Genomic DNA, 16,750 nt, shown 5'->3' with positions numbered 1-16,750 from the left:
CCATCATACTGTCACATTAGGAGGAGACCAGAAGCCGAGTCCACGTTAGTTACTAAGTGGTTTGGCTCTACAGAAGTTGTGACTTTGAAGCAGTGGCTCAAGAGCTCACCATGTCAGAGGCCTGGTTTTAGATCCCCACCTTAGCAGACCATACTTTTCTTATTTAGAAGCTTTGAGAGAATTATGAAGGATTCAAACTTCCCTTGTTTGATCAAGATCAGACCACACGTGACATCACTTAACCCTTAAAACATCCAATGACTTCCATGTGCTGGAGATCATGGACATCAAGCCCTTGTGGCTGGCAAAGACAAGATGTTTGTGTTTTAATCTGGTGTGGTACCACCAGCTTTGAGAACCAATGATAATGATATAAACATATCAAAAAATGTAAGATGTAATGGCCAATGGCGTTCACCCCTGTCAGTTTCTGTCAAACCCCAGTTACTGGTCAGTCCACCATGTGTGACTAACAACGGTTCCTGTAGTTGCAGGTTGGGTTAGTAAAAGCATAAGTTCAGAATCATACAGAGATGATAAAACCGGTGTCCAAATCCTCTCTAAACCCTGAAGAACTGGTTGTTTACCTTTGTAACTGGCATTTCCTTTGATTTTGACTCAAAAAGGTGTTCCAGTTTGGCTGTGTCCATTTTCACTGGTTCCAGTTTGGACCAGAACGAGTCCTCACTCCACTTGTAGTCCCTGTACTGAGAGTCTGCTGGACGCACCTGATCACAAACAGAGCAAAATTTGACCAAATTAGAAGACTCCTGTTTCCTGCAATAAAAGGTTAATGAGAGAACACAAAGAACCACAAATCACAGCATCATGTTTGTGATGACTCCTTATCCTCCTTACTCGTATCCGCCTAATGAAAACATGCTGTCTTATAAAGCCCAACCGATATACTGGTTAGCCGATTTTATCGGTCAATATTTGCCCATCACAGTTCTATGAGTATTGGCTTTTATGCTGGCCGATAGGCAGGATATGAAAATTTTTTCTTGACAGAGCATAATGCAGATGCTAAGAATAATTTATAAAAAATTAAATTCCCAAGAAGTTTACTGTTTCAGTGCACTTTGTCAGTAAAAGGTGAATGTTAGTATGTAAAATATCCTACTTCCATTACATATCATTGTCACAAGTATTTGAAAACCATACCTTAGGAATAATTCCATTGCATATATATATATATATATATATATATATATATATATATATATATATATATATATATACACTATCAACCAATATATATCAATATCGGAATTTTTTGCTTTTACTACTAATCCAAATATCAGTATTGGCACGGGCCCCAAAAATCCAGTATCGGTCGGGCTCTCCTGTCGTCTACTACAAGCTCTTGATCTGCAGGAACTGCTGCCCAACCAACAATACAGGTCAAATATTTCTTACAAACCCAAAACAGTATTATGATTTAAATCCTCTTGCCACAGAGAGAAAGTGGTAGCCTGCCTGTTTGGCCTGTTATGTTTCAGTTTATATAGTAAAGCTGTTTATTGTCATTAACAAAAACTTCATTTACGTCAATTTGAGAATTTTGAGAAGTTGCGTGACAGTCGTCCTTCAGTTATCATCTTCTGTATAAATGCTGTGACAGCTGGATATGACTGATGGAAACGGTAGTCATCATTTGGCTCACCTCGCTCCAGAAGAGCCTGATTGTCTTCTTCTTCTTGTTGAAGAGTGGCGGCTCCGGGGGAGGAGGCCCTGGAATTGGGGCACTAATGAAAGGAGGAGGTGGAGGCCTCATTATTCCAATTAAAGGAGGGGTGGGGGCAGCTGCCTGGCATGGGCGGGGTGGAGGGAAGCGGGGTATACAGGGTGGAGGAGGTGGCGGGGGCGGGAGGTCGCCGCATCCTCCCATCAAAACGGCATCCAGAATGTCCTTGTCATCGTCCTCCGTCAGATCGGTGAAGTTGATGTCCCCGATGCGCAGCTCTCGAGGGCTGGCCAGGAGCTGGTCCCAGATCGTGTCTGATTCCTTTTTGGGAGGGGGAGGAGGAGGCTCGTTGGCTGGGGCATCCAGGTGGGGGTGGGTCGACCCGAGGTCCTTGATCAAGTCTCCGAACCGCTCAGCGAACGGTCGGATGGTCCCGTGGTGCTCTGATTTGTCAGCCTTGTGGCCGCTCTCCTGGTTATTGCCCAGCTGTGCATCAGCATCCTCCTGGGTTTCTTTGTCCTCCCCCTCTCCTTTCTCCTTCTCCTTTTCTGCATCCTCTTCTTCCTCCTCCTCATCACTGGGCTTCTTGTTCTGGGAGTACAGCATGTCCAGCATGAAGAGCTTGCTGTTGAGAAGTTTGCTGCACTGCTCGTTCACCTCTGCCTCCTTAAAGCCTGAGAAGGAGATTGATGGGGTTAAAAGGACAAAGATATAATAAACAGTAGTTACTAAAATGGTTGATAGTAATTGTGTATTGTTGTTTCTGGTTCTGGAGGGAGTTTTATTCAAATCTGAAATTAGAATTACACCACACAGTTTTATGCTCCGGCGCACAAGTCAAATTGCACGTGCAGTTTACATCGATGTCTGTCAAAACATCAATGCTTCACACACATCTTCCCTCCGGCAGCACAATATACAATCAACACAGTTTCAAGTTGGGCAACCAAGCTTAGTATCACCAAGTGAGTATTTGGCCAAATGTCTTTCCTTCTGTTAGACGGAGTTATGATGTTTTTTTGCAGAACATTATGATGTCACGCTGAAGTTGACCTTTGACCTTTTGTATATAAAATGTTATCACTTCATCATTTTATCCTTGTAGACATTTGTGTGAAATTTTGTCATAATTAGCATATCAGTTCTTGAGTTATGGCCCAAAACATGTTTTGTGATGTCACAGTGACCTTTGACCACCAAATGCTCATCAGTTCATCCTTGAATCCAAGTGGACATTTGTGCCAAATTTGAGGAAACTCCCTCACAGCCTTTTTGAGCTATTGTTTTCAAAAGAATGAGACAGATGCAATGACCTTGACCTTTGAACACCAAAATCCAATAAATTAATGGTTGATTCCAAGTGGGCGTTTCTGCCAAATCTGATTCCCTCTCTGTCCAGTTGGATTTTTTTTCTATATTGTAGATAAGCAAATATGGATAGATCATTTTCAACTTTCATATCATGGTATACCTTGAAACCTGTGTATTGCTGCAACCCTTGCGTTGTTTTCCCATGTTGATTTTCACAAAATTTGATCTAATTTCCTTAATGGCCTGACATACAGTGACTCAAACTCTAAATCTAGAATTACGCTTCTCTGGGCTACATGCTCTGTAGGCAAATGTGCAAAAACTGATTGTTAGTTCACAATGCAGTAAAAAGTACTCACCATTCTCATTGCTCCCCCTCTCCTCTCTCTCCAGAGTGCTGCTGGCGGAGGAGATGCTGGAGGCCGAGCAGTTGTCCTTCTCATTCACCTCCTCATTCTGTCGTTCTTTGTCACTGAGGATGCCGCTGTCCTCCTCCGCCTCCTCCTCTTTCTCCTTCTCCGGTTCCTGCTCGGACTCTTCTCCTTCCTCCTCCTTTTCTGCTGCTGCCTCCTCCTGTACTTCCTCCTGAACTTCCTCCTCTTTCTGTTCTTCCTCCCCTTCACCAGTGGCCTCTTTTTCCTCTGTTTCTACACTGGCGCTGGAGTCATCAGCCTCTCCTGTCACATAAAAAAAAAAAATCTGTGACTTTTGTATCTAAAATAAAATGTTTATTATCTGCAATGAAGTATTATTTGAAACATGTGACATGTCTGTTTTTGATCCCTGCACGCCCCTGTATCAACACACATTCACACACGCTAATAAAAAACAACATCACACACCCATGCACTAATGTAAACAATATGGCAGGTACAGAAAGCCAGGTTGTTGCAGGACCAGGATATGAACAGGAAATGAAGAATTAAGTTCCTGTTTATGTCAAAACACACACAAACACGTAATTCAACAGTACAGTCCATGCAGCGATGCAGGCAGGGTTAGAATAACACCACACTGTGAGGCCTCATACATTCGCCTGAGTGAGCTACAGTACCTCAGCTCACAGCTACGCATGCACTCAGCTCCAAAACAAGGCTTTTTTTTCTTGCACAAGATGTTTTGGCATTACACTTTCAAAAAGGTCTTTCAAAACCCATTCGACCCTTTCACCCATATCCTCTCTATGTGTTTTTTCTGCCTACCCCCGATGGTGTCCCCTCCTCTCCCTCAGTTTTTTCCACAGACTGTCTCGCCTCCCCTTCTTTTGCTCGGGTCCGAGTGCTAATTCAAATGTCAGACTGCAAACTGAAACAATTTAAGGATAAGAATGATTGCTTTGTGGCGCACTGTTGGGACTTGAACTGGCGACCTTCTGCTTTTAATTATAAGTCCCCGAAGTATTAGGATTCAAAGTCATACAAGTGCTGTGACACACAACTTCAAAGTTAAAATCCTCCAGATATTCATTAAGTCGACCCCCCTGTTTTTATGCTATTTATGTTTACATTTTTCAGAAGTTGCCATTCAACATATTTACATTCAGCAATGACATCTGTATGTAGTAATTTTCATTGTTCACCAATGGATTCAGACTGTCTTCACACATAAGGGGACAAACAGGAAACAGTGCGTGTATGTAAGCCAGCATTACTGCATCTGAATACTTCTATAAAACAATATATGGTCATTTCTGCATTTTTTTTGAAAGTGGATCAATTTGATGGGTAGTAATGGAACAAGAGTGAGAAAACTCTTCAGCAAGGTGGCCATTTCTGTTGAAAAAATAAACCCTAATATCTTCCTCCCTGTGCATTTTTCAGACTTTTCAAATATTGATTTAAGACACTTTAATGCCAATTAAGGCTTTATTTTTAGATGAATTAATTGAATGCCTTTTAAGGCTTTTTAAGGGTCAGCGGGAACCCTTTACTACATCTCGCCATCTAAGCAATTCTGACTTGTTAGTGACTCACATCCCCACAGAGACAGCATGTTATTAGTCAATACTGTGCACATTGTGTCATTACATGACAGCTACTCCATAAAACATTACTCTCAGTTTTCTTACCAGCCTCAGAGGGTGTGTAGGGGGTGGCGGGGGTCCCGGCTTCGAGGTCAGCCTCTGCGTCCTCCTGGGAGGCGAAGGATGACGGGGTGCTGCTGCGCGATGATGACGGCCAGGCCTCCGAGGGTTCAAAGGTCAGGTTGAGGTCAGGGCGAGTCCTTGACACCCGGACGTGCTCCCTCTCAAACTCCTCCGCCGCCAAGCGCTCCACGTTCTTATACCTGAGAGAGAAGGAGAGAGAGGGAGGATCAGAGGAGGCGAGAAGCAAAAATAGAGTCAGAAACAATGCACCTTCTGTCTTGCCCTTCTCAGCAGAGCTGTTCTCAGTGTTGGTCTTTGCCAAATTGCCCTAAACTAATCTAGTTCCCTTCTCTCTGCCCATTTACTTGACTTGATCGCAAACCTTTTTGTTTATCTTAAAAACCCTCAAAAGCTGCTGTGCCACTCTTCTACCTCTCCCCATTCATCACCCACAAAGCATTCAGTGCATTCCTCACTGCACGCAAGACTTCCACCATCCTCCTCTCTCCTCTCCTCTCCTCTCCTCTCCTCTCCTGCCAAATACTCAGGAGTGGGGGCGAGGAGAGCGACAGGAGAGAAGAATGGGAGAGATGGGGAGAAGTTAATGTTGGTTTGACTGCTAAAGACCAAACATCAGAAGTGAATCAGAGCAAACCTGTTCAAGATGTGCCTCCATCAGCTCTCCTCCCTCGTCCTTTTCCTTTCTTTTCTCCGCGTACCAAACTTTACCGCTCAACCTGCCAGCCAGAACAGATTATGGGCACTGAGTCGATTCTCTCTCCCTCTTTCTCAAACACCTCCTCTTTCCCTCCATACCATGAATGTGTGGAGCTTCTGTTCAGAGTTCATTAGCATCAGGCCACTTCAGAGGACTGAGGAAACCAGATACCAATATATGGGGGTTTGTGTGTGTGTGTGTGTGTGTGTGTGTGTGTGTGTGTGTGTGTGTGTGTGTGTGCGTGTGCAGGTGATTAACAGTGAAATGGAGCAAGGAAACTGTGTGTTGTGATGGACCAAAAACCTAAATATGTTCTATGTCTTTGCAGATTTATGTAAAAAGATAAGGAGAGTGATTTGTTGAGTGTTTGTCAACACTCTATATATACATATATATTATATATAAAATCAGTATTTGATATGTTTTTTAAACTCTGTGTCTGCTAAGCTTTACTCAAATAATATATCTGTGCATTAAGAGATATTTACCAGATACTGCCATTGTATTAAAAATCCTACCCTAACAGCCAGTCAGGAGTGATATGAGTATTACCATGTATGATGATGATACAGTGTGGATTGTGAGGATTTATTTAGTATTTAAAAGGAGGAGTTTCTTTCCACAAGCCATCAAGGGTTATAAACTAAAGTTTGCACATTATCTAGTTATGAGAAGATAAACCATACTGTTTTTTTTTTTAAACAAACATTTGCACAGATTTGCATACAGTTTTTTTCAATTTTGTAGATTTCATTGATAGAGATTTTCCTGTTTAGGTGTTTTAATTGTTTGTTTATTAAAATTTAAACTATTTTTTTTATCAGCCATCCAGTTGGTGGATTGGGGCGACTCAATTTCACTGTAGCGTTTGCTGTATGTGACAATAAATCCTCCTAGAATCCTTGACTGCATATTAAGATGAAAATGCACCTCAAATTCCTCCCATTGTACAAAAATGAAGCCAAAATATCACAAATACACAGCGGTACCAGCATAATCGAATTCCTGCCCATACACCGGTCTGTACAATCAGCACTACTGATCGTGAACACACCGTGACAGGAGGAGGTGGAGGCCTCATTATTCCAATCAAAGGAGAGGATGGGTGCATAAGCAGCTTTTGATCATGAGGTCAAACGCCCTTTTTATTGCTTCAAATAACTAAAGCTTGCATAGATTTAAGTTCCAGGGAGAAACAAACCAGAATTATTTGCTACATGCATCAGGACTTAAGGCCATCATGTTTCATGTAAGCCCTTTTTGTCCAGGTGTTACAGTGCTGCATCGCAGCAGACAGATGTGTCCCTCAGGGAGGTGAGTCTGGGTAACAAACTCATGTTTTCCTGATAACTATGAATTACAACATAAATACATCAACCTTTCCACTGGAAACATCTCCAACATGCTCACGCAGCAGCTCATCTCCGCCTCTGTCTGTCTCGTGCTTGTTTCGTCTGTCTTCTGTCAAATCAAACTGCTCTTAGTTTATTCTTTCTCTTGCTCTCAGCCTCTCCTTTTGCTCTGTCTCTGACACAGTGTCTTATTGAATCAATGATGTTTAAGCCTGAGCCTAAAGAAAAAGGGACAGCACTTGGCACAGTACATTATGCTGTCGTGTAACTGTTTTCAGGTTTAAAACGTTGTGGGGTATATACTGAACCGCTTAATAATAAAAAATATGACTGTATCAAGTATAATCTGCCCTGATTCTGATTGTGACCTCGCATACCCTCTTGAGAAAATCTCCTGTTTCCAGTGATTCCTATTTGCACACAAACATTTATTTATTAGCCTCATGAAAATTCTTTGTGTGTGTTTTTAAATGCGTAAAACGTGTGTCTGCGAATGTGCACGTGCATTCAGCGTGAAAAGCTTGACGAATCCTGGAATCTGATTCTCTCACAGCATGCAGCCAAAACAATCAAGCCCTTGGCAGAGTGCGGCAGTTAAAATACAGCTCCTTAAGAAAAGAGAAAACAGGCCGACAGAGCAAAGAAAATCAGTTCAGTATCCCCCCCGACCTTTTTAACCTGAAAACAATTACACTGTAACAGAGCTTCCCAAACCACAGGCTGAAACATATTCCCCGCGGCTTCAGCTGCTCCGTGTTGTTTTGATTTAGAGCACAAACTTACCTCTCCTCCCGCGCAAGCCTGGCCTCTTCCATTTTATCCACATAGTCGCGGCTGTGAGAGACACACAAAAAGAAATCTTTAAAATATGATAATCATACAGCAGAACGTTCCTCTGCAGACCTGCCAGTGTGAATATGACACGTTTACACATCATACACACAAGCAGGTAAGGTACTGCTGTAATTTCATGTGTTTTCTCACATGTTTGGTAGAGTAAAATCAATGTGTTACTGCACATTGATTTTACTGCACACTTATTCTTTTTTGTTGTTTATAAATGAATCAAACCTGGATGTTTTAATTTATAGTTCTGCACTTTTGCTCATCATTGTGTAAATTATGTTTTTATACTTTCATTTGTGCAGTCATGCTTTCTTTCCCAGGTTTACAGTATATTAATTGTTATTTGAGTTCTACTTCAGTACTCTTTAAAAAAATAACAAAGCCAGCGACGCCTCACCTGTGCTTGTTCCTCTCCTCCCTCTCTATCCTCTGCAGTCTCTCCTCTCTCTCCACGCGGCGGCGCTCTCGTTCGGCCGCCAGAGATTCCTGGTGTTGTCGGTACGAGGAAGACAGAAGACCTCCCAAAGCAGGCCTGAAGGAAAGAAAGAAAAAACAGTCTGACTACGCTATTGCAGTCAGGTGGTGGAATTCAGAAAAGGACCGTGTGACTTTTGCAGCCGCTAAACCTGCACAAATAAGACAAAAAGAAACTGTGTCATTCTCAAAGCACCCCAAACTGCACTGCAAAGCAAATAGTGTCTTGGTGCCCCTGTGCTATTTACATGTATTTAAATTAGGTTATATGTGTGCATCTGGTAAAAAAAATGGCTACTTTCTATGCAAATGTGCCTCATTTCAAAAACAGTCAAATCCACAAAGATTAGCCCAAACAGCCACTCAAAGTTAGGTAACAGTAACTGAAGCACGTTGATTGATATGTTTCTGGTGTTGTATTGCCTTCCGCATTTTTGGCATAAAGGCAACTTTCATGCCATTCACACCACTCTCCCACATTAATAATTGCAATCAGATGCAACAAAAAAGGGAAAATTGCACTTAGCTGCAATACTTCTTTATACTTGGGCGTATTTGTGCAATAATATCATTAACGCAATATCTTTTGTGAACTGTACCTTGAGACAGGGAAGATTGATGTTGTAAAGTGATCCACATTTTACGGTGCTATCAGTAGCCACAATCCATTCTTTGTATATTTGCCCGACGGTTAGCACAATGCTGTGATACTCAAGCATCATTTGGATTTGTTAAACAGTCTACTTCGGCATGAACAAATCTTCCAAAAGCATGTACAAAAGATTTAGTTTGATGAGATACACAGCTAAATCTGTTCATGAACATAACAGCTCATGCCTCTTGCATAAACAGAGCTTCTATGTGTGTTAATATGAATGTAACATGCTGTTTTAATGACTGTATTCTCCATGGAGGTAACAGGAGCAGCTCGGTAACTGGGGAACCAGAGAGCTGAGATCACTTTAAGTTCAGTATGTCATCACCATGAATTCCCTGCCGGCTGCACGCAGTCCGTACTTGTCATACGTGTGAGTGTACTTGTGTGCAAACATGTTTATAGTTTGTAGTGTACCACTGTGTATTTTAAAGACGCTGTCGTGTGTGTGCAGAAACATGTTTGGTTGAGTCCTCTCACCTGGAGCTGGTGGGCGTACTCGGGCTGCTGAGGGAGGAGTAGGACGTCAGACCTCCATTCCTGGGTGAAAGAGGGGGTGAGAAAACAGGTGACAGTAAGTGACCTCTGCGGTCAACCAGTTACACGACACCACATCGACTACTGCGAAACTTGTGGTGAGAAACGAATGTGACACCTTGTTGCATAACAGGAATGCTGTTAGTGCAACACTCGAGTGACCCTAATTTGTAATGGCTGCGGTGTTTATTCCCTTATGTTTCTGGAAAATTCCAGGCAAGGTGTCTCTCCTCACTTACAGTCATATGTAAATCTAAGAGACCCACTGCTAAAATATATTTACCATGACAAGTCATATAGCAGGCGACAGCTTTTTTTAAGCTACTGGTACGCTTTAACTTCTGACAGGATCCTTTTATTAAAAAAAAATCTACGACACCGATTACCTTAAAAAAAGTAAGTAAATATGACTATTAATTTTATTTATGTATACTTCATATCTAAATGTTAAGTTTGCTTCAAATTGAGTGGTATTTACTTAATTTTGCGATGTTGTTGCTTTCTAAAAAATGACAAGCTTAATTAAATCAATCTTTCAAAGTTTCAGCAACTTCAGTAAATAAAGTTTACTGTGCTATATATCTGTATGCTGCTGGTTTTATTTTTGTATATTCTTAAACATGTTAACAAAACAGAACTCACAGATCTCCTCACTTCATTATTGGCAAAATCCTTTCAGCTGACAATTTCAAGTTGGAGCAACTTCATAGAATTACGTAAATAAAGTTTGATTGAACTTTTAGATATAAAGTAAACATAATTTAAGATTTATAGTTACATTAATTTTCCTTTTTTTAAGGCAGTGGGTTTGCTAGATTATTTTAAGTAAAATCAACTAAAATCAGAGTTTACAGTGTATGTTAGTTTAGTTGTTGGTACAACATAGTAACAATGGTGAAATATTGAATGCAACATCTCAGCATCTAAGTGTAGGGTTGTCACAACATAATATATACTGGTAAGGTATACCATGTAAATGTAAAGTAAAGATGAGAAAATTCCACAGAAACAATTGTACTAAGAAGCGATGAGAGACTATACAGATATACAGGTACTTTACTTGTTCTTGAAAAGAAGGGGAAAGCTGTGGCACTAGGAAACAAAGCAAGGACTGCAAACAAGTGCAGACTATCCAGGCATCCACAGAACTAAGAAAAAGAGATGTGAAGGAACAAAAGGTGATAAAAAGAGAGTTGACAGCCTGAAGGTGAGAAGCCATGCAGTCAAAGAGGTGAAAGGAACTGGTGAAAAGAAAAGGTGATGAATAACAAAAGTGGTGCAAAGAGATCCAAGCTGGTGAAAAGATAAAAGCCAGAAAGTGGAAAAAAAGGAAAAGTGGAACGTCGAAGAGCGACAAGGAAAGATTTCTGTGCTTCTTGAACTCGTGGGAAATTGAGTTCTGCTGTCCGTCTGACCTGGGAGACGTCGTTTTAGGTGACTCCTCACTGGGTTTGGGTGGAGCCGGGGGCGACGGCTCCTCATCAAGGTCGTAGGAAAAGAGGTGAAAGGGGGAGTGGGGCAGGTAAGGCAGGTGTTCGGGGGAGGGACGGGAGCTGCCGCGTGATGACGGGCTGACCTCCTTAGCGGCCGGGACAGTGACAATTGACCTCTTTCTGGCCAGCAGGGAGGCCGGGGGGGGGGGTTGGGGTGGGGGGCTGAGGGGGGAGGAGACAGGAGGAGAGAGGGTGGGGGTAGAGGGGAGTGGAGGGTGGGTGCTGGAGGAGCTTCAGTCCGATTCCTCTGCTCCTCCTCTTTTATATTCTCCTTTCTGGAAGTGATGGTGATGGACTGGACGGTTGTTCGGTGAACTATGGATGGAAGATGTCTGGCCGGGCTAGGAACAGAGGAGTGGATTGAGAGGAATAAATGGATGCAACTGGGAAAGCGAAGTAGAACCACATGTACACCACCGGAGCCCTAAGCCTCTAAAACCTGAGCAACGTGGTTTGATTCATTTCAAAAACATGGGCAGACAACAGGACATGGCCAAAAATTATGAGGAAATTAGTAAATTAATAAATGTACTAAAAATAACAGAAACAAGAAAAGTAAAAAATGAACAAGAAGCTGACCCATAATAAATAAATAAATGAATAAATAAATAAACAAACAAACAGGAAAAAGTTTACTTTTTTCTGTAACATAAATTTCAATATGGTTATAATAATTATACATACAGTTTTACAGATATATTTCCCAAGAATTTTACATTTTCCTCTTTTTAAAAAGAAAAAAAAAATCATTCATTTTCTCGTCACCTTTTACTAATTTCTTGCAATTTGCTGGACATTTCTTGCCAAGTTACTCATTGCCTTTTCTCTCATGTTTTCGAAAGAAATCAAACCAATTTCCTTATGTTTCAAGAGTTAAATTGCTTGTGAATGGGCATCTAAGCACAGCATAAGAAAACTGATGTTGTTCCAGGTTTCATTGGGTTAAACAAGTACACACAGAGATCAAACCGACAAGAATCACAACTGAAAGCAGTGACCATAGCTTTGTTGCCTCATATACATTGACCCCTAGATACATTTGGAGACCACTTCAGTTCCATTTTACCACGATGTCCTAAAATACCTGAGGGTGGTCAGTTTAGACACTGTATCAGCCCCCTCCTGCTCATCCGAGTCAGACTCAGTCACTGGAGTCTCCTCTTCTTCTTCCTCCTCCTCCTCCTCCTCCTCCTCCTCTACCCCTTCCTCACATTCCTCCTTTCTGTGCAGGCACAGGGGGGTGGATGGATAGATGGGTGGAACATTTAAGGGAGGGATGGAGGAAGAGACCATTCGATACATGAGATAAGCATGCAAACAGAAATTCACCACACTTAAAGAAACTAAGAGATGAAAACAAAGAGATGATGACTGACGTGTAGACAAAGTGTTTACTGCTGCATCATTGAACGACACAAACATTTATGACGCTTACAGACACAAACAAGGACATGACATCTATCAGACGAGGTAAGGTGATAAAAAAAACAAAGGGATTAAGACAAGAGAAAACACAAAAATGAAAAGGGGGGGGGGGTGAATGTTTCCCATTCACTGCATGCCTCCAGTTAAGTAGTTTTACATGCAGGAGTAGAAAAATGTGACGTCAAGGAAGATAAAAAGAAATGTGAGGAGAATAAGCCGTGAGATCAGTGTCACCAAACACTTTTGTCTAGTGAAACCAGATGAACCTTGTTGCAGCCGACTCGATGTGTGCTGCCAGGTGTCGTTCCACAAGACCAGAGCCATGTGTGTGTCAAATGGGAACGGCGGACAATAATGTTTGTTTTTCTGCGCGTGCGCTCATAATATGAAACAGTCTCTGACAAACAACTTTAACCTGTAACTTCATTCAAAAAACATAGTGGATTCACGCACAATTATGTTCATTTTCACTCCTGTTTCAAGATACAAATGTATGCCAGAGAGCACACTCCTTTACACAACCAGCATTTTAATACTAGCGGCAGCATGGGGCATAATCTGCTTCAGTCACGTTACACACTGACAGGATAAAGAGATGAAGGGAGGAGGATATAAAGAGGAAAGATTTACCTTTGGTAAACAGCTACAGCCAGCTCAAAATTCCCCTTTGTGTGCATACACAGCACTGAAATAAGCCTGTGCTGGTTTAATAACGCGTAAGCTTGTATTAGAATTACAAACCTGAAGGCTTGCGCAGCTGCTGAGATATTTTTAATTTCTTTTAGTGGAGCAAAAGTCCATACCGGTGATTCACTACAGAGTCAAAAAACCCCACTCAGAGTGCTTTATGTGAGATGAGACACACTAGTAGCTGTTACAGCATGAAAGTGAGGAGCAGAGGTAGGAAAATGTAGGCAGCGGGCCACTGAAGTCAGCAGCAGACCTTTTTTTTATAAAAGAGACCTTTGAACTTACATGGATGGAAGGAAACCTGACAATGCTCTGGAGCAGAAAGTATTGGTACAACACAGTCAGAATTTCTCTCTTGGACTCAGTTAACACATGTAAGGCCCTATGATTTCCACCATGCAAACCACAGAATATCATGGATTTCGCCCAAATGTGGATGCAAATTATAAAAAAACAGGGGTTTTCCTTACCATAATAATTTGACCTAAGCTGAATGAACAGAAAAAAACTGCTATGTTTGGTGTCATGTAAGGGCACGCTGCTCCTGTCCTCTGTTTTAACAAGGGCAGGGCTTAGCTCCTCCAATTACTCTGTCCGCTTCTCAAAATAAGGTGTTAATATAGAGTAAATACTTGTGGAAATAAGATTAATTTGATGAGTAAATTGAGAAATCTCACTAAATTGACAACCGAGAGAAATGACTATATTCTCTGATGGGATAAAATGAACAATTAATGCTATTGTTGGACCATGAAGCCATGTGGAAGAGTAATCAAAAAAACAAGAGCAAAGCAATATCAAGCTCCTTATTTTACAAAAGGAAGAAACAGTTCGATTTTGAGAAATTTAAAGGAATTTCATAGGGACCCTAACATGTGTGTCTCAAATATGATCATTAAATATTTGGCCTCACAATCATTCTTTATACCTGCTTAAAATCAACCCCTTTTTGACACTTTTTTTTGGTCACCCTGTAACTTGTTCATTTTGACAATCCCTGATCTGCCCCTCCTCTCACCTCTCGCTCACGTCCTCAGCTCTGAAAGGCTGGAAGCCGGCTCTCTGTGGGGACGCGGGGCTGCAGGGGGAGGCGTGACCAGATCGCCCAAGAGAGGCCCTGCGGCTCCGCCTTCTCTCCAGGCCATGTTTTTTGTCTCCGCCTCCAAGACTGACTCGTCGGCGGTCCCGGCGTCCCGATGGTGGAGGCTGGCTGTCATCATCGCCGTCTTCATGCCGTAGGGTCATCTGGGGGAAAAGTTGATTAGGTGTGAAGTGGAGTTGTAACAGGTGCTTCATACAGACACTATAAATAGTGTACAGAGTCATATTTACTGGATGTGAACAACACTTAATAAACTTTGATCTTTAATACATCAGCATGCATTATTTTACTCGTGATCCTACTTTTAAGTGTCTCAAACCTCGTAGATGTTGAGCTGCTCAACCAAGTCCAGATCTGTGCCTTTCCGTCCCAGATGTCTTTGGGACACTGTCTCCATGCCCTGCTCCTCCAGACCATCCACCATATCATAAAATGAGTCTTGATCAGGCAGCGCTGCGAGCGTCTGCAAAAAGAAAAGGAGACCTTTAAGACATGATGGTATAACTAAGGTTTGAAATTATTTGATTTTAAACATTTGGCTGCTCAAAAATGTTCATCCTTGGATATCTTGAGCATAACTAAATAAAAAAAACAGTATGAGAAAGAAAGGCATTATATGTAAGAAATGTATTTTCTTTTTCTACATAATAATACAAAACTAATAATAAAGGTACATAAACATTCAGTATTTAGGGACATTGCCACCTTATTGATGAGGGTCATGGCGTAGACCAGTAGCTCTGTGTCCACTCCATCTTTCTCATGCAAGATCTCCATCGTATTGGACCATGGCTTGCATCCTGGAAGTCAGTCCATTACAAACAGAAACATGACTAACTTTGTTACTCTGTACACAGCCACCCCTCCCTATAGGTAACAAACCAGACAGTTTCAGCAAAACGCACAGGCTAACAGAATGATAAATGAGAAAAAGTAGCTGCAGCTGGTGGCATGTTGACTTATTTATACCTCTCTTGGTGTCCACAGAGGTGATGGCCTCTATCAGCAGCGGGGCGTTTGACTCGGAGTACTCCACAAACACCAGCAACAGCTTCAGAGTTGTTTTTACCACCAGACGGAACTTGAGAGGGGAAAAAACAAAGTTAGAAACTCACGCAGAGACAAGAAACAAGACAAACTACGGAATTTATAATGTTCCTATAACGACTATTTGGGAATCTGTGATGTAATTTTCCCCAATGTCCTCATATCACGATACATCTTTAAATCATCCACTTCTTTAAGTTGTTCTGGACAAATAGTTGGAATTCACCTGATACACATATAGCAATACTGGCAACCAGAAAATACCTAAAAAAGACCTAAAATTATTCGTTTTTGTATCTGTGTATATCTATGAATGTGTTGTCATTGTTTCTTAACCGCAAGTTCCCATTCTGAGGCCCTTGAAATTTCAGTGAGCTTTTTGATATCTATGAAGATGTAACTCTCTGATGTAGGACAGATAGAGACAGGGAGTGCATTTGTTGTAAAAGTGCAAGATATATCCACACTGAAAATAAATCAAATTAAAGACATTTTGAAAATTAACTTAAGACACAGAAACGATTCAATGCTGAGCTTCAGACACTGGAATCAAAACTGATACTTTTAGTGCAAAGCAGACTTGAACCTTCACAAATACCACAAAACCAACTAAAGACACCACCCTCAGGCCAGGACACAGAATACAATCAGTAGCAGATGTGTTTGTGTGTGTTTCTGGGTATAAAAGCTAAAAATAATGCTCACCAAACAATGAATGGCTGTGATGACAGCCTGCTTGCAGTTAGTGTGTGTGTGTGTGTGTGTGTGTGTGTGTGTGTGTGTGTGTGTGTGTGTGAGTGTGTGTGTGTGAAGGTTGTTTTTTGTATGTATGCTCGGCTATACCTTTGAGCCAACAAGACTGTACAGCCACTGGATTGTCTCAGGGTGCCCAATGACACCGTTCATCCCGTCTACATACAGCATGATCTGCCCCAGAGCTGAGAAAGAGGGATAATAGAGAAACAAAAAGTTAGAGAGAGACGGGCCAAATACAGAAAGATGATTCAACACTTGCTGTAAACAAACTCAGCACACCCAACAACTATGTGCAGCCGTAGCTATAAATAACAGGGGAAACCTTCAAGGACTAAGTTTCGTTTTTTACGCTTGGAGTCTTTAAGGCAATATCACAAAAAGCAAAAAAAGGAATTATTTGGAAAAGTAATTGCCTTCAAGCCTTTGTGGCATTCATTCTTAAGGTCTTCCCCATCACAGAAAGAAGCATGTCATAAGTTTTATATGCTCAGCAGTTGTTTTTCTTCCATGCTAAATATTTAAAGCACACACCGTAACTGTGCTGAATAACCTTTTCACTCAGTGTTTTATA

General features: G+C 41.5%; 1 protein-coding gene across 1 annotated transcript in view; it reads right to left on the bottom strand.

Annotated features, from left to right (window-relative positions):
• The window catches only part of LOC121957789 (FH1/FH2 domain-containing protein 3-like), a 69,864-nt gene that overhangs the window by 8,895 nt on the left and 44,219 nt on the right, over positions 1 to 16,750 (bottom strand). Inside the window, 16 exon segments of the mRNA XM_088090257.1 lie at positions 588 to 728; positions 1,667 to 2,361; positions 3,358 to 3,675; positions 5,067 to 5,284; positions 7,938 to 7,988; positions 8,398 to 8,532; positions 9,610 to 9,669; positions 11,082 to 11,367; positions 11,370 to 11,500; positions 12,244 to 12,381; positions 13,560 to 13,586; positions 14,293 to 14,519; positions 14,696 to 14,839; positions 15,082 to 15,176; positions 15,346 to 15,457; positions 16,267 to 16,361. Of these exon segments, the coding sequence (XP_087946383.1) occupies positions 588 to 728; positions 1,667 to 2,361; positions 3,358 to 3,675; positions 5,067 to 5,284; positions 7,938 to 7,988; positions 8,398 to 8,532; positions 9,610 to 9,669; positions 11,082 to 11,367; positions 11,370 to 11,500; positions 12,244 to 12,381; positions 13,560 to 13,586; positions 14,293 to 14,519; positions 14,696 to 14,839; positions 15,082 to 15,176; positions 15,346 to 15,457; positions 16,267 to 16,361 (2,873 nt within the window).

Source organism: Plectropomus leopardus, chromosome 17 (assembly GCF_026936395.1).
Source record: "Plectropomus leopardus strain MGB_pleo_1.0 chromosome 17, ASM2693639v1, whole genome shotgun sequence".
Taxonomy (NCBI): domain Eukaryota; kingdom Metazoa; phylum Chordata; class Actinopteri; order Perciformes; family Serranidae; genus Plectropomus; species Plectropomus leopardus.
The sequence above is the reverse complement of the archived record's forward strand: the minus strand, read 5'-3'. Positions and strand labels throughout refer to the sequence as shown.